The following is a 25,885-nucleotide window of genomic DNA, read 5'->3' as shown; positions in this document are numbered from 1 at the left end:
GGCTTCTCCAAAACACAGATCCCAGACGAGTGCATGCTGGCATTTTTTTTTTTTTTTTACTCCTGCAGAAATGCAAAACGGACAAAAATAGGACATGTTCTATTTTTTTTGCATGGCCACGGGACAGACATTAAGATGAATGCAGATTGGATGCGTACCCAAAAAACGCGGACTGGAGGCGTACCTAAACTACAGCCGTGTGCATGAGCCCTTAACCTGCATTCATGTGGTAGCCCTGCATTTGGATCTTCTCGTGCCATACTTTCTTCAATACGCATGAGATGTAATAGCATTTTAGGTACCATGCATTTGGTGCTTTGCTTGGCATTAACAAGAAGTCCATAGACTTATTAACCCCTCAATGACCAGCCTGTTTTGGGCCGCAGTGACTAAGTATTATTATTTATTTTTTCCGTCCCATTCCAAGAGCTATAACTTTTTTATTTTTCCACCGGTACAGCAGTATGTGGGCTTGCTTCTTTGTAGTTTTTAATGGCACCATTTTTGGGTACACATAACTTACAGATTAACGTATTAACTCTTTTTGGGAGAGATCAGATAAGGCTACTTTCACACTAGCGTTCGGGGCTCCGCTTGTGAGCTCCGTCTGAGCTCCGCTCAGCAGGCGGACACATGAACGCAGCTTGCAGCGTTCAGGTGTCCGCCTGGCCGTGCGGATTCAAACGGATCCGTCCAGACTTACAATGTAAGTCAATGGGGACGGATCCGTTTGAAGATGACACAGTATGGCTCAATTTTCAAACGGATCCGTCCCCCATTGGCTTTCAATGTAAAGTCAAAACGGATCCGTTTGCATTTTCATGGTTATGCAAACGGATCTGTTCTGAACGGATGCAAGCGTTTGCATTATAGGAGCGGATCCGTCTGTGCAGACACCAGACGGATCCGCTCCTAACGCAAGTGTGAAAGTAGCCTAAAACAGTAATACCACCATTGTTTTTGTTTTTTTTGGGGGGGGTTTAGGCACTCACTTTTCGGCGTAAATAACATGACAACTTTACTTTCTGGGTCAGTACAGTCTACTTTTCTTTAGGGGTCACTACTTTTGCACATCAAAAATCCTTTGTTAAAATAAATACATAAATGTTTTCAAATCGCCGCATCCTAAGACCCAGAAAGTTTTTTTCATTGGTTTCATTTTGAGGTACATGACAATTTTTGATCTTTTTATTTTAATTTTTTTTATTTGCCACCAAAAAAACTAAGTCTTACATTATTTTTTCCTTTTACAGCGTTTACTATACAAGATAAAATACATGATAATTGGGTAGTGCAGTTCTTTATGGACACGGCGATACCAAATATGTGGAGGGAATATTATTTTAGCATTTTTTTCATTTGAAAACCTTTTTTAAATGGGAAAAGATTTTGTTTATTTTTTAACTTGGAATTTTTTTTCTTTACTAAAACTAACTTTTTTTTTTAAAGCCATTTACTAGTCCCACAAGGGGACTTTAAATAAGTGATCTTTAAGGGACACTGACAGGGTCAATAAGCATATTGGAGGTATATATATGGCAGTACAGGTCTTATAATGGGTATTACAATCATCTAAGTATCCCCCCTGTCCACATTATACATACAGTAAACTTAAGTTTTATAACCTGCTCCAACGGTCTTCAATCTGCCCAAGGGGCGGCGTTTCACCTCTCTTGCGCCCAGCCAGCCTCCCCCAACTGCCGCTTTGAAGCGCCGCCCAGCTCATGAATATTCAGTTTGCTGGGCGGCTTCTGCGCCGGGCACTGTTAAGCGCAGCGCTTCAGAGCGGAGACCGCAGAAGCCGCCCAGCAAACTGAATATTCATGAGCTGGGCGGCGCTTCAAAGCGGCAGTTGGGGGAGGCTGGCTGGGCGCAAGAGAGGTGAAACGCCGCCCCTTGGGCAGATTGAAGACCGTTGGAGCAGGTTATAAAACTTAAGTTTACTGTATGTATAATGTGGACAGGGGGGATACTTAGATGATTGTAATACCCATTATAAGACCTGTACTGCCATATATATACCTCAATATGCTTATTGGCCCTGTCAGTGTCCCTTTAGGTTGCCTCTATAATGCATTGCTTATGCAATGTGTTATTTTGTCAGCGCTATACTGACATCCACCAGGCTTATGGGTGGTCACTAAGGGGTTAAAGGCTAAGAACACCTTTAAAGGCAATTAAAAAAAATATATATATTATTGCATTTTAATCATTTGGGCTAATAAATAATTTTTCAATTACATGTGATCCTAGCCTGGTTACAACTTACAGCACATTCGTGAGAATGAATCTCTCACCACAGCGCTACGGAGATTCATTCGAGCGCATGCGCTGTGAGTTGTAAAAAGCAATTATTCACTAGTGGCCAAGTGGCTAATGTGTATGGGGGTGTCCCAACTTTCCCCTGATGGCAGGTATCAATGTAAAAAAAATAAAATAAAAATAAAAACATATTCTCCGCAAAGGCAAGCTCCTACATGGAGAACACATGCATGCTTGAACAGCTGTCGATGGAATGAGCATTCAGCTGTCAGCTATCTGAGGGTTATGGCCTGCTTTATATTGTAGACCCTTTTGCACTTCATTGTCTTTTGGCAAACCATGGTCGAGATGTCAGAGGCCATCACTTTGCTAATATTGCAAAAAAAGGTCTAAAACCTCTTGTACATTCAGACGTCAACCTCGACGTGACTCAGCAGCGACTTTCTCTCTGGCTGCTTTTCAATATACGAGTCATAGGGCTGTATGTGGCATTTCCCGATCATGTTCCATTAATATCAGCCAAAAATTGGAAAACGGAGGCTACAGGAGGAACTGTCAAACAAGATGAAAAAATTAACCACATCTGCCCTGAGTAATCTTCTGCTGCATGAGAGAGTGGTAACACAAACCATATGATATGTAGATCCACACTTCCCAATGTCCATGATGCAATATTGCAGGGAAAATTGGTTTTGGCACATATAAAAAAAAATCACTTGTAGTTGAGCAACAGAAACATCTCAGCCTGTGTGGGATTTAACGTCACTCAAATGCATCCCTCCAGCTTCCTGCTTCCTAATAATTAGATGACAGCTATGACACAGCACATCTGAAATTGGTCAATTCCAAAAAAAAAAAGAGCGTTCAGATACCAATCCAATTGATCCCCGCTATATCATCCATCATACTGCATACTTCCAGCTCCTTGCGGTCTCCAAACCATACAGAATTCCTGTAGAGTTGAAAGGAGCGGGAAACAAGCTAAACAAACATAACAGGTATGGCCATGTCTGAACTATTAACCTGTTCTACCTCAGGCCAGTTTTTGCCCTTCTGCCCAGGCCATTTTTTTAAAATCTGACATATGTCACTTTATGTGGTAATAACTTTGGAACACTTATTTATTTAAGCCATTCTGAGATTGTTTTCTCGTGACACATTGTACTTCATGATAGTCATAAATTTGAGTTAATATATTTCACCTTTATGAAAAAAATCCCAAATTTATCAAAAATGTCAATTTCTCTGCTTTTAAAGAGGACCTTTCACTACTGTACAAACTAAAAACTAACTATATCACTGGGCAGAGCGGCGCCCAGGGGTCCCCCTGCACTTACTAGTATGTCTGGGCGCCGCTCCGTTCGCCCGGTATAGGCTCCGGTGTCTGCGCTCCCTCTGACTGATTTTTTGTATGAGGAGTGTCCCTTGCTGCAGCGCTGGCCAATCGCAACGCACAGCTATAGCCTGGCTATGAGCTGTGCGCTGCGACACCGGAGCCTATACCGGGCGAACGGAGTGGCGCCCAGACATACTAGTAAGTGCAGGGGGACCCCTGGGCGCCGCTCTGCCCACTGATATAGTTAGTTTTTAGTTTGTACAGTAGTGAAAGGTCCTCTTTAAGATGGAAAGTGATACCTCATAAAATAATATTTATTACTTACCATTCCCCATATGTCTACTTTATGTTGGCATCATTTTGGAAATGCCATTTACTTTTTTAGGACGTTACAAGGCTTAGAATTTTAGAAGCAATTCTTAAAATTTTTAAGAAAATTTCCAAAACCCACTTTTTAAAGGACAAGTTCAGTTCTGAAGTCACTTTGTGGGACTTAGGCTACTTTCACACTTGCGTTCAGAGCGGATCCGTCTGGTGTCTGCACAGACGGATCCGCTCCTATAATGCAAACGATGGGATCCGTTCAGAAAGGACCCGTCTAGACTTTGCATTGAAAGTCAATGGGGGACGGAGCCATTTGAAATTGCGTGGGTGTCCGCCTGCTGAGCGGAACGGAGGTCAAACGATGCCAGACTGAGGCATTCTGAGCGGATCCGCATCCACTCAGAATGCATTGGGGCCGTACGGATCCGTTCGGGGCCGCTTGTGAGAGCCTTCAAACGGAACTCATAAGCGGAACCCCGAACGCTAGTGTGAAAGTAGCCTTACATAGTGGAAACCCCACATAAATTACCCCATTGTAGAAACTACACCCCTCAAGTTACTCAAAACTGATTTTACAAACCATGTTAACCCTTTTGGTGTTCCACAAGAATTAAAAGGAAAATGGAGATAAAATTTCAAAATTTCACTTTTTTGGCAGATTTTCCATTTTAATAAATTTTTTCTTTAACACATCAAAGGTTAACAGCCAAACAAAACTCAATATATTTATTACCCTGATTCTGCGATTTACAGAAACACCCCACATGTGGTCGTAAACTGCTGTAAGGGCACACGGCAGGGCGCAGAAGAAAAGGAGCGCCATATGGTTTTTGGAAGGCAGATTTTGCTGGACAGTTTTTTTGTTTTTTTTAAACTCGTTTTATTGAAGTTTAACAAGTAAGGCATGTTACATGAGGACAAAGCAGTGGTAAATCCCACGCAGGGGATGCATTGACATCATAATATAACTCAAGAATCTTGCATCAGGTCTAAAGAGGAATCTTTTTTCGATCAGATATAAGGAAACAGCGGGAGTATTGAGGCATTAATCTAGAGACCGAAATCCACATATCATACAGCAGGCATATGGACGATATTGACCACCGAATACATACAAGCATTGTGCAATGTCAAAGGAGATGAGCACCACTCTCCCCATACCTTGTGAAACTTTTGTGGACATTTTCTGTGAATAAATACAATTTTTTCCATACTGACAGCGTGATTGACCAATGATTTCCATTGACCTAGTGTGGGTGCTCCATCAGCCATCCACCTCAGATCAATGGCTTTTCTAGCAAAGAATAAAGTCTCACTCAAGAACACCCTGTGGTGATGCCCCTAAACCTCTTCACCTAATATCCCCAGAACACAAATTTTGGGACATAACGGCACTGCTATGGGAACCATAGTTGTCAGCACCTCTATTACTGCATTCCAGAAGCCTTTTAAGTACGTGCAATCCCACATGAGGTGCCAGAAGTCAGCACCATCCTGCGAGCACCTATGGCATCTATTGTGCGATATCCTGCCCATTTTGTGTAGTCTAGTGGGCGTTAGGTAACTTCTGTGCAGAATAAACAGCTGAATCAGCCTGTTATTAATTGATGGAGAGACCCTTACTGGAGCCATCAGGGCTTCATTCCAGTCATCAGCCGTTAGTAAAGGTATTGAGTTCCTCCACCTTCCCTCAACAGCAAGAGGGTTCATCAGCATTCGGTTGTTGAGCAGATGCGTATAAAGCACAGAGATAATACCTCTCGGACCCTGTGATCTTAGAACACCTATTAGGGGGTATTTAGAAATTTTCCGACCTCCTGCCCCGAATTGAACTGTTAACGCGTTCCTCAGTTGCAGATACCTAAAGAAAAAGTTGCTAAGTATTTTAAATTTCTCCTGCATCTGCAAAAAGGAGCATAGAGTGCCCCCAACATATAGGTCTCTCAGGGACCGTGGGCCGTCCACAGATTTACTCCCTCCAATTCTTTCAGATGGGCAAACATAGGGTTATCCCATATCAGTATATCATCCGGGAGATCCTTAAATGATTGCATCTTGGCAGCACTCCATACCTGGTGAGCCAATGTATAGGGAGCAAGCGCATAGGAACAGAACGTGATCCTTCCAGCACTGGCCACAGGGAGGACATGCTTAAATATTCCCTGAGATAATATTTGGCAATTCTGACGTTAGAATCCAGGGGGTTAAGAATTTCAGCTGACCAGCTAAATAGTATAGGAAGAAATCAGGCAGGGCGGCACCACCCTCTAGCTTGGATCTCTGCAGAACATTAAGGGAAAGTTTCCGTCTAGACTCCCCCCAAATGAAATTAGCTACCAGTGAATGGATGCGACCAAAGAATCCCTGTGATACCGGTGTGTGTGCATGCGCTAGGAGGTATAGCCCTTTGGGTAAGAGGATCATTTTGACCAGATTTCATCTCCCCATGGTTGATAACAGTAGGGTCTTCCATATTCTGAATTTATCGACAAACAGGGGTTCCAGGGGTGCTATATTTAATGAATACGCCAATTGTGGGTCCCTGGTGATCACAATTCCCAGATACTTGAAGTGGTCTACAACTGGCAAGTTACAGTATTGCGAGGGCCACGAATGTGTCCATAGGGCCATAATTGCTGATTTCATCCAATTTATGTGCAAACCCGAGTATTCCCCGAACCTTTCTATTATGTCAATCGCTCTGGGGAGCGTAGTGTCAGGTTCATCCATAAAAAGGAGATCATACGCGTATAATCAAACTATCTGTTCTGTCTTCCATGTTCTGTAACCACCTCCCGACCACCTAACGCAGGGATGCGTCCTGCGGGCGGCCGGGTTATTCCTCGTTGACGCATCGGCGCGTCATCTCGCGAGGCAAAAGTTTCAGAAGGAGTTGGTCATCAGCCTGCCAGCCAATGATCAGCACTGGCAGGTTGGTGACTTTTAAATAAACGAACCAAAAGCCATATAACACATTATATTTATAAATATAATGTGTTAAATGGCTTCTGTGCTCTCAGCTGGGTCCTTTTCGTCGGTTGGTCCCAGCAGAGAGCACAGATCAGTACACCAAAGACAACATATTTAGCCCCAGATCACCCCCCCCCCCCAATCACCCCAATTAACCCCTTGATCACCCCTGTCAATCACTAGTGAAAGAGAAAAAAGTGATCAGTGTAAACTGTCACTTTTTTTCACCAGTATTGACTGTTAGGTTTAGATTAGTTTAGGCCCCTTTGGTAGGTAGTTAGCTTCCGTTAGCGCCCAGCCCACCGCAGTCGCTGATTAGTGTATTGCTAATCAGCATTCGTACTTTATAGTATCTGTAAGTGATCAGAACTGATCACAGTCAGATCTATAATAGTATTAGTGTCACCTTAGCTCGCCCTCCACCCAAAACGCAGTGTTTGCCCGATCAGGCCTGATTGGTCGCCCACACGTGCGATCACCCACGCCCGCCCCAGTGGAAAAAAAAAAAAAGTTTTTTTTTTTTATCACTGCACAATCACTACACAAGCGCTGCGGCGATAAAAAAAAAATCTGTTTTGATATTTTTCATCAATCGCAGCAGCTTCCTGTACTTCGCTAGCCTCCCATTTGTAAGACAGGCTTGCTTTTTTCTTGGGTAGTCTCAGGGAATACCCCCTAAATTTAGTTGACCAAATGGCAAGTAAGGCGTATTCTTCTGAAGAGGCCTACAGGCTTCTGACCCAGTCGGATGAGGAATGGGAACCCTCATCTGACGAATCCAGCGGGTCAGAATATGAACCTGTAGAAAGCAGTGGCAGTCTGACCCAAAGTTCGGACGAGGAGGTTGAGGTCCCTGGCAGCACCAGGCGTACCCGGCCCCGTGTCGCTAGACCACAGGTTGCGCAAGATCCGCTTCAAGGGCAGCAGAGTGGGGCTGGCGCTGTCGGATTACGTAATGAGGCATACACCAGCAGCGCAGCCCATCCTGGACCTAGTACCAGCACTGCCGTAGAACATGGTGAAGTGGCGAGCACCAGAAGGGCAGTTGAAGCTGGTATGGTGGCACGTGCAGTAGTTCCCCCGTCGCAGCCACCGCACAGACAGGCCCGTGGAGCCCCTAGAGTCCCTGAGGTGCTGGCAAACCCTGATTGGCAGTCACCAACTTCAGCCGCACCTGTAGTTCCCCCTTTCACCGCCCAGTCTGGAGTTCGGGTTGAGACAGCTCAGATCGGATCGGCACTGGAGATTTTTGAGCTGTTCTTCACTGCGGAGCTCTTTGACTTAGTCGTGGCAGAAAAAAAACGGTATGCCACTCAATTTATAGCCGCCAACCCGGGAAGCTTTTATGCCCAGTCTTTCCGGTGGAAACCCATCCAAGTTTCTGAACTTAAAACTTTTCTGGGCCTTCTCCTCAACATGGGCCTGACAAAAAAGCATGAATTGCGGTCATATTGGTCCACGAACCCAATTCATCACATGCCCATGTTCTCTGCTGCCATGTCCAGGACACGATTTGAGACCATCCTGCGTTTCCTGCACTTTAGTGATAACAGCACCTCTCGTCCCAGAGGCCACCCAGCTTTTGACCGGCTCCACAAAATTCGGCCCCTCATAGACCACTTCAACACCAAATTTGCAGATCTGTATACCCCTGAGCAAAACATCTGCATAGACGAGTCCCTGATACATTTTACCGGGCGCCTTGGCTTCAAACAATACATCCCAAGCAAGCGCGCCCGGTATGGGGTCAAATTGTATAAGCTCTGTGAAAGGGCCACAGGCTATACGCACAAATTTCATGTCTATGAGGGTAAAGATCAGACCCTGGAGCCGGTCGGTTGCCCTGACTACCTGGGGAGCAGTGGGAAGACAGTCTGGGACTTGGTGTCACCCTTATTTGGCAAGGGGTACCACCTTTATGTGGACAATTTCTACACAAGTGTGCCCCTCTTCAGGCATTTGTTTTTAGAACAGATTGGCTGCTGTGGCACCGCGCGACCTAGTCGCCGGGACTTCCCCCAACAACTCATTACCACCCGTCTTGCAAGGGGGGAGAGGGCTGCCTTGTGTAACGAAGAACTGCTCGCGGTGAAATGGAGAGACAAGCGTGACGTTTACATGCTCTCCTCCATTCATGCAGACACGACAATACAAATTGAACGGGCAACCAGTGTCATTGAAAAGCCCCTCTCGGTCCACGACTATAATTTGCTCATGGGAGGGGTGGACTTCAATGACCAGATGTTGGCTCCTTATTTACTCTCCCGCAGGACCAGACGCTGCTATAAGAAGGTGTCTGTATACCTAATTCAATTGGCTATGTACAATAGTTTTGTTCTCTACAGTAAGGCTGGGAGAACAAGATCCTTCCTCAAATTTCAGGAAGAGATCATCGAGAACCTCCTGTATCCAGGAGGTTCCGTGGCCCCAACCACCAGTGTAGTGAGCCGTCTACACGAGCGACATTTCCCCAATGTCGTTGCTGGTACCTCAAACCAAGCGTCACCCCGAAAAAGATGTTGTGTCTGTAGCAGGAGTGGAATAAGGCGCGACACCCGCTATTTCTGTCCTGACTGCCCTGACCACTCTGCCCTATGCTTAGGGGAGTGTTTCCGGAAGTACCACACACAGGTACACTTCGTATAGGGATTGCGTGACACAGGACAGGCACACAGGGCTATTAGGGCCCTTTCACACAGAGCTGCTGCAAACCTCTCCTTTCACCTGGAACAAAGTGCATAATGTACTTCGCTACATCTCTGGGCGATTTGCGCTTTGCACATTGTCCCATGGGGAAGGAGAGGTTTGACCTCTAAAAGGTAAAAGAAAAAAAAAAGAAAAATCACAGGTAAGCAAAAAAGTTAAATGTTCCAAAAGTTCAATAAAGTTTATAAAAGTTAATGTTCTGTTCAAATGTTATATTAAGTTAATGTTAATAAATTTATTGCGTTGCGGCCTGTTTTTTTTTTTTTTTACCTTCTAGGTGGACCAACCGATCAACCAGCTGCAGCACTGATGTGCATTCTGACAGAAGCATTGCGCTGCTGTCAGATTACACAAAGTCGGTGTATGCGGCGCTGCAAGACGAGATTTCTCCTCTGCAGTAAAAAAAAAAAAGATACGTTTGCCGAGGCTTATGAGCTGAGGGGCGGTGTTCATATGCTTTGGCAGACATTTTTTTATAAAAAATAAATAAATTCCGGCAAGGATTTATTCATCCACATTGATTGATGTGAATGGAGAAATCGGGTTTGCCAGGGCATACGAGCTAAGTGGGTTTGGATGTTGGGCGGAGCTGTCCTGGCAGACGCCTCCTTTTTTTTTTGCACATTTTTTGGCAGAGATTTTTTCATCCACATTGATCGATGCGAATGAAGAAATCTGTGCCGTTCATTTTTTTCTTTCAGCCCAGAGGCTGAACGAAAAAAAAAAATCTCATTACCCGTATGCTCAATATAAGGAGAATAGCAGAAACTCCTAATGCTGGCCATACATGTAATGATTGCGGAGACCCTCAAATGCCAGGGCAGTACAAACCCCATTTTGGAAAGAAGACACCCCAAGAAGACACGGAATACCTTGGGGTGTCTTCTTTCCAAATGGGGTCACATGTGGGGTATTTATACTGCCCTGGCATTTTAGGGGCCCTAAAGCGTGAGAAGAAGTCTGGAATCCAAATGTCTAAAAATGCCCTCCTAAAAGGTACTCATTGGAATTTGGGCCCCTTTGTGCACCTAGGCTGCAAAAAAGTGTCACACATGTGCTATCGCCGTACTCGGCAGAAGTAGGGCAATGTGTTTTGGGGTGTATTTTTACATATACCCATGCTGGGTGAGAGAAATATCTCTGTAAAATGACAACTTTGTATAAAAAAAAAAATGGGAAAAGTTGTCTTTTACAGAGATGAAACACAGAGAGGAAATGCACCAACAAGAAATGCTACTGACTATACTGGGAAGTCATAATTGCAGGTATTAAAAGCTGAGACTTTCGCCAATATGTTCCAGTCAGGAAAATATCGGAGCCCATCACTGCACCACGTCACGGTCACTCAGCACGGCAGAGGGTCCTAGCCGCTGCTCTAACTATGGTGTGAACACGGTCTGGGGGTGATATAATTCAGCTCACAGCCAAGCTTCCACATAAAAGCCCAGCATAAATACTGTGGTAGTACATTGTGAATGAGGCCAGGCTGTGAGCCACACCTATGCCAGACCATGTGATGGAGGTTACCAGGTGCAACAGAGTGTTTAAACACACTCAAATCTAACAAGACAAAAACACAGAAATGAAGTGGCAATTCTGGAGGAGCTGCTCTGCCCCTGACACTGTGGCGTGTCTTTTTATTGGGGGAGCAGCCCCACCGCATGTGGACCGCAGTAATCGACTAACCCCAGCAATATATGCATACAATGGAGGATGTTGACGCGGTCCACATGCACCACAAGAGCAAACTACACAGAATGTAGCAAATAAACATATGAAACACAGAGAGGAAATGCACCAACAAGAAATGCTACTGACTATACTGGGAAGTCATAATTGCAGGTATTAAAAGCTGAGACTTTCGCCAATATGTTCCAGTCAGGAAAATATCGGAGCCCATCACTGCACCACGTCACGGTCACTCAGCACGGCAGAGGGTCCTAGCCGCTGCTCTAACTATGGTGTGAACACGGTCTGGGGGTGATATAATTCAGCTCACCCAGCATGGGTATATGTAAAAATACACCCCAAAACACATTGCCCTACTTCTCCTGAGTACGGCGATACCACATGTGTGACACTTTTTTGCAGCCTAGGTGCACAAAGGGGCCCAAATTCCAATGAGTATCTTTACGATTTCACAGGGCATTTTTTACGCATTTGGATTCCAAACTACTTCTCACACTTTAGGGCCCCTAAAATGCAAGGGCAGTATAAATAACCCACAAGTGACCCCATTTTAGAAAGAAGACACCCCAAGGTATTCCGTGAGAGGTATGGGGAGTTCATGTAAAATTTTATTTTTTGTCACAAGTTAGTGGAATATGAGACTTTGTAAGAAAAATAATAAAAATAAGAAAATAATTTTCCGCTAACTTGTGACAAAAAATAAAAACTTCCATGAACTCACTATGCCCATCAGCGAATACCTTAGGGTGTATACTTTCCGAAATGGGGTCATTTGTGGGGTGTTTCTACTATCTGGGCATTGTAGAACCTCAGGAAACATGACAGGTGCTCAGAAAGTCAAAGTGCGTAAATTCACATTTTTGCACCATAGTTTGTAAACGCTATAACTTTTACCCAAACCAATAAATATACACTTATTGCATTTTTTTTTTTTTATCAAAGACATGTAGAACAATAAATTTAGAGAAATTTTATATAGAAATGTAGTTTTATTTGAAAAATTTTACAGAAAGTGAAAAACGTCATTTCTTTGCAAAAATTTCGGTCAATTTTGATTAATATCAAAAAAAGTTAAAATGTCAGCAGCAATGAAATACCACCAAATGAAAGCTCTATTAGTGAGAAGAAAAGGAGGTAAAATTCATTTGGGTGGTAAGTTGTATGACCGAGCAATAAACCGTGAAAGTAGTGTAGTGCAGAATTGTAAAAAGTGGTCTGGTCATTAAGGGGGTTTAAGCTAGGGGGGCTGAGGTGGTTAAAGACCTGGTCCTGCCTGATTCTTAGGGCAAGACGTTCTATCGCTATGGCGAACAAGAGCGGCGACAGGGGGCATCCTTGCCTAGTGCCTCTATGAAGTTTGAAGGACTCTGAGAGCGACCCGTTCACCAGTATATTAGCTTTGGGAATTTGGTATAGTATCTCCACCCACTTGACGAACTTAGGGCCAAATCCAAAACTCTGCAGCACTTCTATTAAGTACACCCAGTCCACTGAATCAAAATCTTTGGCTGTGTCCAGCGAAGCCAGAGCCCAGTGCTTATCCCTTGCCACACCTATCTGCGCAATGGCCTGCGCTCTCCTAAATGTTATCAGATGTCGACCTACCCGGTATAAATCCTGACTGATCTTTATTCACTATAGTGGTGATTACCTAGTAGCCAGTAGTCTTGTGAGTATTTTATAATCTAGGTTCAGGAGCGAGTTTGGTCTATAAGACCCACACTCCAAAGGGTCTTTATCTGGCTTCAGGATCACTACTATAGTAGCATCATACATAGATTCTGGTAGCCGATGTCTTTGCTGAGAAGCTAAATATAGTTTAAGAAGTTCGGGCCCCAACACATCAGCATATTTAGTGTACACTTCTACCGGAATTCCGTCCGGGCCAGGCGCTTTGCCCACTGGCAGCTCCTTTATTGCCATTTGAATTTAGTCTATTGAAATATCGGCCTATAGTAAGTTCCTGTCCTCATCGCTAAGCTGGGGGTGTGCTACCTGCGCTAAATAAAGCCCTAACTCCTGAGTGGTGTATTGAGCCGCGGACTTGTAGAGATCTTGGTAGAACCCCTTAAAGCATTCCAGTATATCGCCGACTGATTCTACCACCGCGCCCTCAGAGTTCTTTATTCTGATGACCGGAGGGGACATACTATTACTTCGCACGATGTGAGCAAGTAATTTACCCGCCTGATTACCCGCTGCTGGACTGGTTTTTAGACACCATGTCCCATTTGAAGCCCCCCGATGCACCCTTACAGTAGAAACTCCCAAAAAGTGACCCCATTTTGGAGGCGATAAGGTGCCAGTTTTACTGGTACTATTTTGGGGTACATGATTTTTAATTGCTCTATATTAGGTTTTTTGTGAGGCAAGGTAACCAAAAAATGGCTGTTTTGGCACAGTTTTTATTTTTTACAACATTCATCTGACAGGTTAGATCATGTGCTATTTTTATAGAGCAGGTTGTTACGGACGCAATGATATCAAAATGCCTACTTTCTTTCTTTCAGTTTTACATAATAAAGCATTTTTGAAAAAAAAATTGTGTTTTTGTGTCTCCATTTTCTGAACGCCTTATTTTTTTTATTTTTCTGCCGATCGTCTTGTGCAGGGCCTCGTGTTTTGCAGGAAGAGTTGACGTTTTTATTGGTACCATTTTTTGGTACATATGATTTTTTTGATCATTTATTATTACATTTTAGGGGGCAAGGTGACCAAAACTTGGTTGTTTTGGCACAGTTTATATTTATTTATTTTTACAACGTTCACCTGAGGAGTTAGGTCATGTGATATTTTTATGGAGCAAATTGTTACGGACGTGGCAATACCTAATATGTATACTTTTCTTATTTATTAAGGTTTTACACAATAATAACATTTTTGAAACAAAAAGAAAATTAAGTTTTAGTGTGTCTATAGTCAGAGCCATAGCTTTTTTATTTTTTGACCGATTGTCTTAGGTAGAGTTTCATTTTTTGCGGGATAAGGTGACGGTTTGATTGGTACTATTTTGGGGGGCATACGCCTTTTTGATCGCTTTGTGTTGCACTTTATGTGATGTTAGGTGACAAAAAATAGCTTTTTTTGGCACTTTTTTTTTACGATGTTCAGCTGAGGGGTTAGGTCATGTGATACTTTTATATAGCTGGTTGTTACGGACGCGGCGATACCAAATATGTATACTTTTCCTTATTTATTTCACTTTAACACAATAAGAGCATATTTGAAACAAAAAAATGATGTTGTAATGTCTCCATGTTCTGAGAGCTATATTTATTTTTTTTAGCAATTTTTTTGCGGGATGAGGTGACTTATTGATACCATTTTGTGTGCCTTTTTGATCACTTGGTGTTGCACTTTTGGTGATGTAAGGTGACAAAAATAAATTATTTTTTACACAGTTTTGATTAATTTATTTCTTATCGGACGGGTGGATCATGTGATATTACCGGTCGTTACGGACGCGGTAATTCCTAATATCTGTGTTTTTTCCTTTTTTTATTATAAAATCAGGGGATTTCTGTCCCACTCCGGAACGTCAACTTTCTGATCCCCTCTGCAATGCACTTCACAAGCTTTGCTATTTTTTGTCACCTTATCACTCTTAAACAATTTAAGGCTACTTTCACACCTGCGTTCAGGTGTCCGCTCGTGAGCTCCGTTTGAAGGGGCTCACAAGCGGCCCTGAACGCAGCCGTCCGGCCCTAATACATTCTCAGTGGAGGCGGATCCACTGAGAATGCACCCGTCTGCCGGCGTTCAGCCTCCGCTCCGCTCAGTGAGCGGACACCTGAACGCTGCTTGCAGAGTTCGGGTGTCCGTCTGGCCGTGCGGAGGCGAGCGGATCCGTCCAGACTTACAATGTAAGTCAATGGGGACGGATCCGTTTGAAGATGACACTATATGGCTCAATATTCAAACGGATCCGCCCCCATTGACTTTCAATGTAAAGTCTGGACGGATCCGCTCAGGCTACTTTCACACTTAGAAATTTTTCTAAGTTATAATGCAGACGGATCCGTTCTGAACGGATGCAAACGTCTGCATTATAGGAGCGGATCCGTCTGATGAAACATCAGACGGACCCGCTCTGAACGATAGTGTGAAAGTAGCCTAACAAAAATTATCAAAAAGTTGTACATACCCCAAATATGATACCAATAAAAACTACAGTTAATCCTGCAAAAACAAGCCCCCATAAAACTGTAGATGGGGAAAATAAATAAAAAAAAAGTTATGGGTGTCAGAATGCAAAGACATTTTTTATTTTCAAATGTATTTTTTTTTTAACAAAACAAAATAAAAACTTGGCATTGCCGAATCATATTGAATAAGGACCTCATGTCATTTTTTAGCACACAGTGAGAGGCGTTATATCTAAACAAAAAAAACTTGGTAGAATTGTGGCTTTTTTTTTTTCATCCCATAAAAGATTTTTTTCCCCCAATTTTTTATTACAAGACTGTAAATTAAATGATGGCTAAAAATGCATCTTGTCCTGCAAAAATAAGCTTTCATACAGCTACGTGAATGGAAAATTTAAAACGTTATGGCTATTGGAATGTGGGGAGGAAAAAAATTAGAAATGCAAAGACGAAAATGGGTCCCTGGTCTTTAAGGGGTTAGTCGTTTTTTAAATAAACATTACATTTATTACAGTGTACACATTAACTTGTATGCAAAGTTCAAAACCCGGGGCAGAACATTTACAGAATAATCTTATAAACAGATAGTGCCACCTAGTGGCAGGCTCATAAAATTGATGATTTAACCACTGGAGGAAGCTGCATATTTATTTTATGCACTTATGTAGCGCTACTAATATTCCGCAGCGCTTTCCAGACATTAGCATCCAACTGTCCCCAGCAATGTTATTTTATTAACACATGACTGTCTTTTTTGTACAATATTTAGGCTTATAATTTGAAAAGCGTGGTAAAAAAAAAATTCTTTTGTTTTTCAATTGTAGAAAATTTTTCTGCTAACAGTATAGGGAAACATTCCAGGTCTTAATAAATGTCCCATAGTGATTTACTTAAAGGGGGTTTTCCAACATTTTAAGGGCTCATGCACACGAACCTATTTTCTTTCCGTGTCGGTTTCGGGTTTTTTGCGGACCGTATATGGAACCATTCATTTCAATGGGTCAGCAAACCAAACGGAAGGTACTCTGTGTACATTCCGTTTCCGTATTTCCGTTCCGCCAAAAAAATAGAACAAGTCCTATTATTGTCCACATTACGGACAAGAATAGTACTGTTCTATTAGGGGCCAGCTGTTCCTTTCCACAAAATACGAATGCACAAGGACGTCATCCGTATTTTTTGCGGATCTGTTTTTGGCGGACCGCAAAATACATACGGTTGTGTGCATGAGCCCTAAACTGATGATCTATCCTCTGGATAGGTCATCAGTATCTGATCGGTGGGGATCCGACACCCGGGACCCCCGCTGATCAGCTGTTTGAAAAGGCACGGCTGCTCCTGTGAGGCACCACGGCCTTCTCTGGGCTTTTCCTAGGCCAGTAACGACACGTTCATTGGTCACATGACCTAGGAGCAGCACAGACCCATAGAAGTGAATGGGGCTGAGCGCGATACCAAGCACAGCCGCTATACAATGTACAGTTTAGGGGGACTGTGTTGGGGATATATCTACCTCTTTCTTCCTAATTATTAAGTGTGGTTAAAAAACTCTTTTCAGATACACAACACGTATTCTCCTTAAGTTGGAACGCATTTGCATTCCAATTGCCCATCACATGATTTACTCCATGTATCGCGGGAGTTTTCCCTGCAATGGTGAGCGCTCAATCTTTAATTTCCGGTCTGTGGAGCATATTAGCGCGCCACTGCCGGGACGCTTCACGCTCATGTGATCTTTCTTCACATGACTCTCGTCACACTCCCACTCTAACATTAGCGCAAGCGCTGTAAAAATTATGGACGCCAGAGGCACTGCAGTATATATAAAGGGCTCTGGGGCATACAGGCATTTACCCCTGAGGAAGCCGGCTTCTACCGGCGATAGGTGAGGGGCGACATTTCTCCATTCAGACCTACCTGGATAATTTTATACCCTTGTATCGTACTCAGGTATTAGGTGCTTTGATGCCATATTATCATTTATTTTAGATCCTGGGTTACATCTTATGCTTTACTTTGGGTATTGTCATTTTTTTGATGGGGCCAGATTTATCATTACTCTGACAGCTCACTCCACTTTCACATATGGCTAAAGTCAGTTTTAGTCAAGTCAGATTTATGATCGGCCCTTTAAGACTGTAATAAATGTGGTTTGACGGTAGCAGTTTATCCGTCAGTAAGCAGCTTTACAAAAGTCGCACGTCTTTATGAAAAAGTCGCATGTTCTATTAAAAAGTCGCATAAGATAAGCATGGTCCTCACTGGAGTGAAATTGCGCATTGTTTTGCGACTTTTTAAATAGTCGCAATAGTAAATCTGTCTAGAGATAAATTTACATAAGAAAACACGCCCACTTTCAGAAAACTGGCGAGCATAGTGCAGAGCCAATAAGTCGCAAATTTTTGTGCAGTTTTAGCGGTTGCACAAAAATTCGCAACTTTTTCACTTCATTATTCTGACTTGAGCTAATGATAAATCTGGCCCATTGTGTCCACATTTGTGGCTACTGGTGGGGACTGTATATGTGTCTGATTTTATTTGGTATCAGCACATAGCATATTGTATACAATTTTTAATTATGTTTGTATGTCTTTGTAGATCAATAAAATTTGAGTATTGATTTTATAATTGATGGATGTGCGCTTCTTTGGGGTTTTCTTGGGCCATTGGCCCCTTTTTTTTGTGTTGGGGATAAGAGTGCAGAAGCAATTGGCAGGGGGAGGGTTAATTTTATGTGTTTTTATTATTCTAGTTTTATTTTTCTACTTTATTTTATGGTCTGTACCTCAAAGGTTAGGAAAGACCCTTGGGGAGTTTATTTTCAGATTTATTTTTGGTTATGTTCACATCTGTGGCATGCTTAATCCAGCACAAATGTCGGCTGGGCAAAAACCATGGTTTTTAGTCTGGCGGAAACTGGCGTTTATGCCGGAAAGCGGCTGGATCACTGACGGATGCCATTATAGTCTATGGGGATCCGGCAGTGAATTGCAAAATCCGGCAATGGCGGACCCGGTGAAACCTGGCAGGGTGCTCTCTGCAGATGTGAACGGACCTTTACGCTATACATTTCTGCTGTAACTGCACAGCAGCCCCAGTTACTTATGCTCTCATTAGACCCAGCAATAACCTTCTGCTACTGGATCCATCTTCTCTCCAGGGTCCATGAGAAAACACTAACCCCTTCTACCCCTGGCCTATTTTTGCAAATCTGACGTGTCATTTATGTGGTAATAACGTTGGAATGGTTTTACTTATCTAACCAATTCTGAGACCGCTTTCTGGTGACACATTGTACTTCATGTTAGCTGTAAATTTGGGTCAATATTTTTATCCTTGAATTATAATAATAAATAAATCTAAATTTACAGAAAATTAAAAAAAATGTTACATTTGATTTTCTCTACTTTTAAGACGGACAGTAATACCTCATAAAATAGTTTTCAATCAGCATTCCCCATGTGTCTACTTTATGGTGGCATAATTTTGTAAATGACATTTTATTTTTTTGGATGTTAGAAGGCCAGGAATTTTAGAAGCAATTCTTAAAATTTTTAAGAAAATTTCCAAAACCCACTATTTTAAACACCAGTTCAGTTAGGACGTCACTTTGTGGGCTTGAGGGATCTTGCATACGACTGCTGGCTGTTTGGTGGTCCGTAAATTGTGGATCCGCAAAACACGGATACCAGCCGTGTGCATTACGCATTTTGCAGAACAGAAGGGCCGGCCCCTAATAGAACTGTCCTATCCTTGTCTGTCATGCAGACAATAATAGAACATGTTCTATTTTTCTGCAGAATGACCATGCGATGCACACAGTCATTTCTGTTTTTTTGAAGCCCCATTGAAGTGAATGGTTCAGCTCAGAACGGACACGGGAAAAAATATATGTGCGTGTGCATGAGACCTTGCATAGTAGAAACCACCCATAAATGACCTCGCTTTAGAAACTACACCCCTCACGTTATTCAACTGATTTTACTAACTTTGTTAACTCTTTAGGCATTCTATAAGAATTAAAGGAATATGGAGGTGAACATTTTTCCTGTAACACAGCAAGGGTTAACAGCCAAACAAAACTCAATATTTATTGCCCCGATTCTGCAGGTCACAGAAACACCCCATATGTGGTCGTAAATTGTATAGACACACAGCAGGGAGCAGAAGGGAAAGAGCAATATATGGATTTTAGAGGGCAGATTTCACTGGGATAATTTGAAGTTGCCATGTTGCATTTGAAGACCCCCTGATATACCCCAACATTAGAAACTGCTAAAAAGTGACAATTTTGGAAACTCTAGGATAATGTGACAGTTTTATTGGTTACAGACGCGTCAATACCCAATATATGTTTCTTTTGTTTTTTACAATTTTATGTCTTTTTTTACTTGATACATTTATTTAATTTAATTTTTTTTTTTTTTATGAAAAACACAACTTTTTATTTTTGTCCCACTGTGGGACTTCAACTTTTGGGGGTCTGATCCCCTCTACAATGCATTACAATACATTGTGTATTATAATGCACTGACTCAGTGTAATATATTGACAGTCTGCATATGAGACCCAACCTCAGGGCTGCATCTCAGTAGGAGGCAAGCCCCGATGCTTGTGTAAGACATTGGGCTGACGTTGCAGCCATAAGTTCCCCGACACAGCAGCGCCCGTACCCTCAACAAACCTCGTGCATGCAGTGGTATACAAGGGGTTAATACGCCGACATCGGTGTATTCACCGATGCTGCGTATTGGCCCGTCAGGAACAGCTGGACCCCTGCTGCTGATCGAGCAGGCGCAGCTCCTGCACCCGCCTGATAAGAGCGCCGTACATGTACGGCGCTGGGACTTAAGTCCTACACATACGCTGCTGGTATCCTACAGGTTAAAGGGTATTTTTCATCCTCAGGATAAGCACTCAGTATCTGATCAGCAGAGGTATGACACCCCATACACCAGCAAATTGGCAGTTTCAAAGTAGCTCGAGCACCAGTAGTCAGCATTAGAACCACCGTTGTGTAGTGGACAGAGTTGGTAACTGCAGTACTGCTGCCATTGAGATGAGGCCAATTAGCAAGTGCCTCATGGGGTTTTTGCCTTCCTTTGGATCGAAAGTATATGCCATACACTTATGATTGGTGTCAGTTGCATGTCCAAGACACCCGCTGCTCAGCTGTTTGAGAAGACACTGGCCCTCACAGTAGCTTACTCAGCTTACCCTAGGCCAGTATCGATCACATGGCGTAGGAGCAGCTCAGTCCTATAGAAGTGAACAGGGCTAAGCTACTAGGGATCGACAGATTATCGGATTTACCGATATTATCGGCCGATATTCATGATTTTCAAAGTTATCGGTATCTAACCTTGCCGATATGCCAATAATGCGTCTAGCGCTGCTTGCTTATGAGAAAACATGGCGCTTGCCGCCATGTTAAGTGGCCAGAGTCAGTGGAGAAGGAGGGAAGGAAGGAGGGAGGGACGGACTCCCTCCCTCGCCGCGGCCGCCGCAGAGCCTAATAAAATAAGCGTGCTCTGATGCTGCCCGCACCACTGCCACCAATGAAGGTCTGGCTAATATTAAAGCAGGAGGAGGGACAGGGGAGGGTTTACCGCTGCACCGTCTCAGCTAGTGTGCTTGGCGAACGGCAGCAGCCTCCTCCTAAGTGTCCTCCCCAGAGTCAAGCAGCCAGCATAGCAGGTGCCTGGCTAGTGTTCCACCAATGATAATTAACCTTTAATACAAATACAGGAGGCGGGTGCCGGCTGTACCCGTCTCCTGTATCTGTATTAAAGGTTAATTATCATTGGTGGCGCAGTATTAAAGTCATTTGTGGCGGTGCCCCCCCCCCCCCCATCCAAGTAATTTCATTGGTGGCAGTTCTAATCGGAGCCCCAGCAATGTAATCATCGCGGGGCTCCGAACGGTTATCATGGCAGCCAGGACGCTACTGAAGCCCTGGCTGCCATGGTAATCTCCCTGCTGCTGTGTGTACTATGCACAGGGCAGCAGGGAGAGTGTGAAGTCCTATTCACCCTAATAGAGCTCTATTAGGGTTATTAGGGAATATCAGTATAAGTTATCGGCTATCAGCCTGAAAGTTCACAGGTTATCTGTATCAGCCCTAAAAACAAACAAAAAAAAAAAAAAAAAACTATATTGGTCGATCCCTATAAGCTACGATACCAAGCACAGCCGCTATGTACGACGCTGTGCTTGGTGAGCAGAGAGAAGGCCTCTGCACTACTGCGAGTGCCTTCTGAAACAGCTGATTGGCTGGGGTCCTGGGTGTTAGACCCCAACCGATCAGTAAGAAACTCTCGGAAAACCCATTTAAACAAATATTTCATCACTCCCAAAAGCTACAGCTGCATAAGACCGCCTCTCTGCCAACATATGGGGGGGGGGGGTCTAAAAAACAGGCACACAGCGCACCATAGCTACTTACCCGTCTCTGCTCCTAGGATATGCACCATTCCTTTTTGCTCTGAAGAAGCCACCAGACACAGACAAGCATGTCTTGTGGTTGGGAGCCCACATAGAATAGCATCACAAGCCGCACAGGGCTCTCAGATCACAAGTTTTGCACCACCGGTTTAGCTGCATCTGTATATATGCCTGCATATACAGGCATCCATAAAACGCTAATGTACAGTCAGCAAAGCCGGTGCAACATGCCCACATTCAGCCCTGCTGAACTGGAGTTACGCTCAGGACTGACATCTCCTTGATGCTGGGTTGCATTAGACTGTAGATAATTCTTCCCTAAGGACTTCCTATCAACAATATCTGCATCTAAAGCTTGGCGTCTCCCCGAAAACTGGTTACACTGCCTCAGACAACCATATAGCTTTGTCGTGCATACTGTACCGGTGGCCCATAGAGTAGTGAACCAATGGAAAGCAGTTAATCAGAAATAAAATTCTACCGCTTCATTAATAACAGCATACCATGGGTCAACATCTGGGGTGGAGATCCCCTATAATAAGAGCAAAGCCACTTCAGGCAGTGCCAGTTCCTTTGTATGAGTGTATTTTCCACTGGCTTTCAGTGTACTTCACCAACATATGTTGCACAGGGAGTGACTTTTTTTTAATGATTGTCTTTAATTATATTAGTTTTTATTTTTATCATTTTCAGAATAACTATACAGAACAGATGCTGCTTAATTTACCGTGAGGACAAAATAACTCCACAGATCTATATGTGCCAGCACTTACCATTCAACAAGCTGATTGTAGGTTGCCACGCTGTTTCTTAGGTATGGCTGGGGATTGATATTGCAGCCGAAGGCGTATCGGAAGTGTCCATCTTTAAGGCGGTACGCTCGTCGACGCACCACCACGCAAGTCAACAGATTTTTTAAATGTTTCTGTGGAGACAAAATAATTACGTCAATTCTGTGCAAACTGCACACGTCATCTAACACTAGGACTGCTCCTCAGCGTCAGCTCTGTGCGCCCTGGTGGAGCAGTATTAGAGGGGACTAAGACAAAACCCTGAACTAAGCCAGACCTGTAAAAAGTAGGAATCCTTCGTTAACACATGCAGTGTTCTCAAGTGGCCTTTTGTAGCTTAGGGTACGATCTCACAGGGCAGCACACTAGCAGCAAAGTGGACGCGATCTCCCGAAATCTAATCGACATGCTGTGGAAAAAAGCTGGAGGGAACTTGGGTCAATTGACGCTGCAGATTTTCACTGTGGATTTCGCCTTTGCAAAGCAAAGGGTGAAATCTGTGGCGAACCCACCTATAAAGCTAGGTTCACACTGCGTTTCAGCCCTCCGCAAGGATTTCAGTCAGGGGTATACATCTGAATACCTCAAAAACAGTACTCAAGCATTTACCATGATGGTTGCATTCACGTCAATAGGTCAAACGGTGTTCAAAGGAATCATCTGACCAATGATCAATTTGACCTGATTTCCACCTGGTTTCCGGCTTTTTCAGCACAGAGATTAGTGTGGTAGACTGCGCTATCCTGTCCAGTGAAAAAAAACGAACAGAAGGCCGGTCAAATGCAGTCCAAACATTAACCGCTTCAACCACCGTGACGTACCAGTACGTTACGGTGGTTGAGGGAATGTAAGGAGCTGCTGCAGCTATGCTGCTTCCCTAACTCGGAAACCACATAGCTTGATGTGCTATTCTGCTTCCATTCACAATGGGATCTACTGGAACAGCAAGTGTCGGCTGGCTCTGCTGTTTCCCGGCCGGTGGTCAGGACTTTGCCTCATCTCACCTTAGTAATGGCAAGAAGAGACAACCTCCTTTAAATATACTGTACAGTACCCTAAATAAGCTCCTGTCCTCTACATAGAAAATCGCGCGCCTGTGTTCATTCGGCGCAGGCGCTCTGAGATAAGGAGGCTCGCCTCCTCAGCACTCCCTCAGTGTGCCTGCGCCGATGACGTCACCGAAAGAGAAGACGTCATTGGCGCAGGCGCACTGAGGGAGTGCTGAGGAGGCGAGCCTCCTTATCTCAGAGCGCCTGCGCCGAATCAACACAGGCGCGCGATTTTTGAAATGCTGACAGGGCCGGAGGAGGAGTTCGCGGCTGGCCCTGTCAATCAACAAGAGGAGGGGGCGGTTTTTTGCGGCTGCTACCAGCAAGTAGACGCCCTACTTGCTGGTAGACAGGTAATTAGCATATTATAAAAGTAAATTTTTGGGCATATCTACAGAACGAAAATGATTCATAAAATAATGTATAGCTATATCGCAGGATAGGGATTATAAGTACCCAAAAAAAAAATATGAGTTTAGTGGGGTGACAGAAGCCCTTTAAGGGGCCATTCACACGTCCGCAAAATGGGTCCGCATCAGTTTCGCAATTTTGCCGAAAGGGTGGGGACCCATTCATTTTCAATTGGGCCGCAAATCCGCACTACCGTTCCGCGACCCCGCCAAAAAATAGAACGTGCTATTCTTGTCTGCAGACACGGACAAGAACAGGCATTTCTATTATAGTGCCGGCCATGTGAGGTCCTCAAAATGCGGAACGCACATGGCCGGTGTCCGTGTTTTGCGGATCCGCAATTTGCTGACCGCAAAACAGTTGCGGACGTGTGAATGAATACTGATAGCCTGTCTGATACCCCACATCCTGCTGATCAGCTGTTCAGCAGTAGCTATGGTGTCACCCACTATGAGTTACAACTGCCATTGGGTCGGTGTCACACTTAGGGTTTTTCTTTCTAATTTTTGAGCTTTTGCACTTTTGGTGCATTTTTTAGACCAAATATTCCATCTCTAGATGTTATACAGAAATCTATGGGAAATATGAAATGTGGAACACACATGCATTTTTGTTATTGCATTGTTTGACACTTGAGATGCGTTTTTTTTATTCAATGGTATTTTTTTTTGATCACATCAAGCTCTGGGTCTGCAGTTTTCCCTCATTTTCTGGTGTTTTAGTCCCATAGACCTCCATTGTTTTTTCCCCTACATGTTTTGTAATGTCATTTTTTTATGCTGTTTTTATACTAATGTATTTTTCCACCCAGTACTACAGACAAAGGTGACATTACAAGGGGTACATACTTTCAGATTATTATATATATATATATATATATATCCAGCCCCCCCCCCCCTCAGCAAATCCCCCACTATCACCTCTACGTCCCAATACAAATTTCTGCAACCCCTTAAACCTAATAACCATTCCTGTGACCCCTGCTCCTTTGGTTCCTCTTGCAGGAGCATTATGGAATGCACGCTCTGTCTGTAACAAACTGTCGTACATTCATGAACTTTTCATCTCTCAAAACCTTTTCTTTCTGGGTCTCACAGAAACATGGTTGACACCTCCTCCCCTGCTGCACTCTCTTATAGTGGATTTCAATTCACTCACACCCCCCGCCCCGGCTGCAAACATGGTGGAGGAGTTGGTTTTCTCCTATCAGACACCTGCTCCTACAGCCCAACTCCACTGCCACCCTCCATTACACTCACCTTATTTGAAGTACACTCTGTTCGCATCTACTCTCCCTCCAACCTTCAAGTAGCCGTCATTTACCGCCCCCCAGGCCCAGCCACCATCTTTCTTGACCACTTTAACACCTGGCTACTACACTTTCTTTCTGCCGACATCCCCACTATCATCATGGGTGACTTCAACATCCCTATTGACACCTGCCACTCGGCCACCTCTAAACTCCTATCACTCTCTTCCTCCTTCGGCCTATCACAGTGGTCTTCAGCTCCCACCCACAGAGATGGTCACACTTTGGATCTTATCTTTACCCGCCTCCGCTCCCCATCTAACCTTTCTAATTCGCCTGTCCCCCTATCCGACCACAACCTACTCACCTTCTCTTCACTGGTCTCTTCTGCTGCTCCCCCGGTCCACACACTAGCACACCCCCGTAGGAACTTTAAACATCTCTACTTTCACTTGCTTTCTGACTCTCTTCTACCGCTCTCTACCATCTGTTCCCTCCAAGACCCAGAT

General features: G+C 43.8%; 1 protein-coding gene across 1 annotated transcript in view; it reads right to left on the bottom strand.

Annotated features, from left to right (window-relative positions):
* Positions 1-25,885, bottom strand: part of TADA1 (transcriptional adaptor 1) — a 45,193-nt gene that overhangs the window by 5,955 nt on the left and 13,353 nt on the right. The window contains exon 6 of the mRNA XM_040408270.1: positions 22,650-22,801. Coding sequence (XP_040264204.1) covers positions 22,650-22,801 — 152 coding nt within the window. The remainder of the gene's footprint in view (positions 1-22,649; positions 22,802-25,885) is intronic.

The sequence above is a fragment of the Bufo bufo genome, chromosome 9, assembly GCF_905171765.1.
Source record: "Bufo bufo chromosome 9, aBufBuf1.1, whole genome shotgun sequence".
NCBI lineage: Eukaryota > Metazoa > Chordata > Amphibia > Anura > Bufonidae > Bufo > Bufo bufo.
Note: the sequence above shows the minus strand (reverse complement) of the source record. Positions and strands in the feature narration are given on the sequence as shown.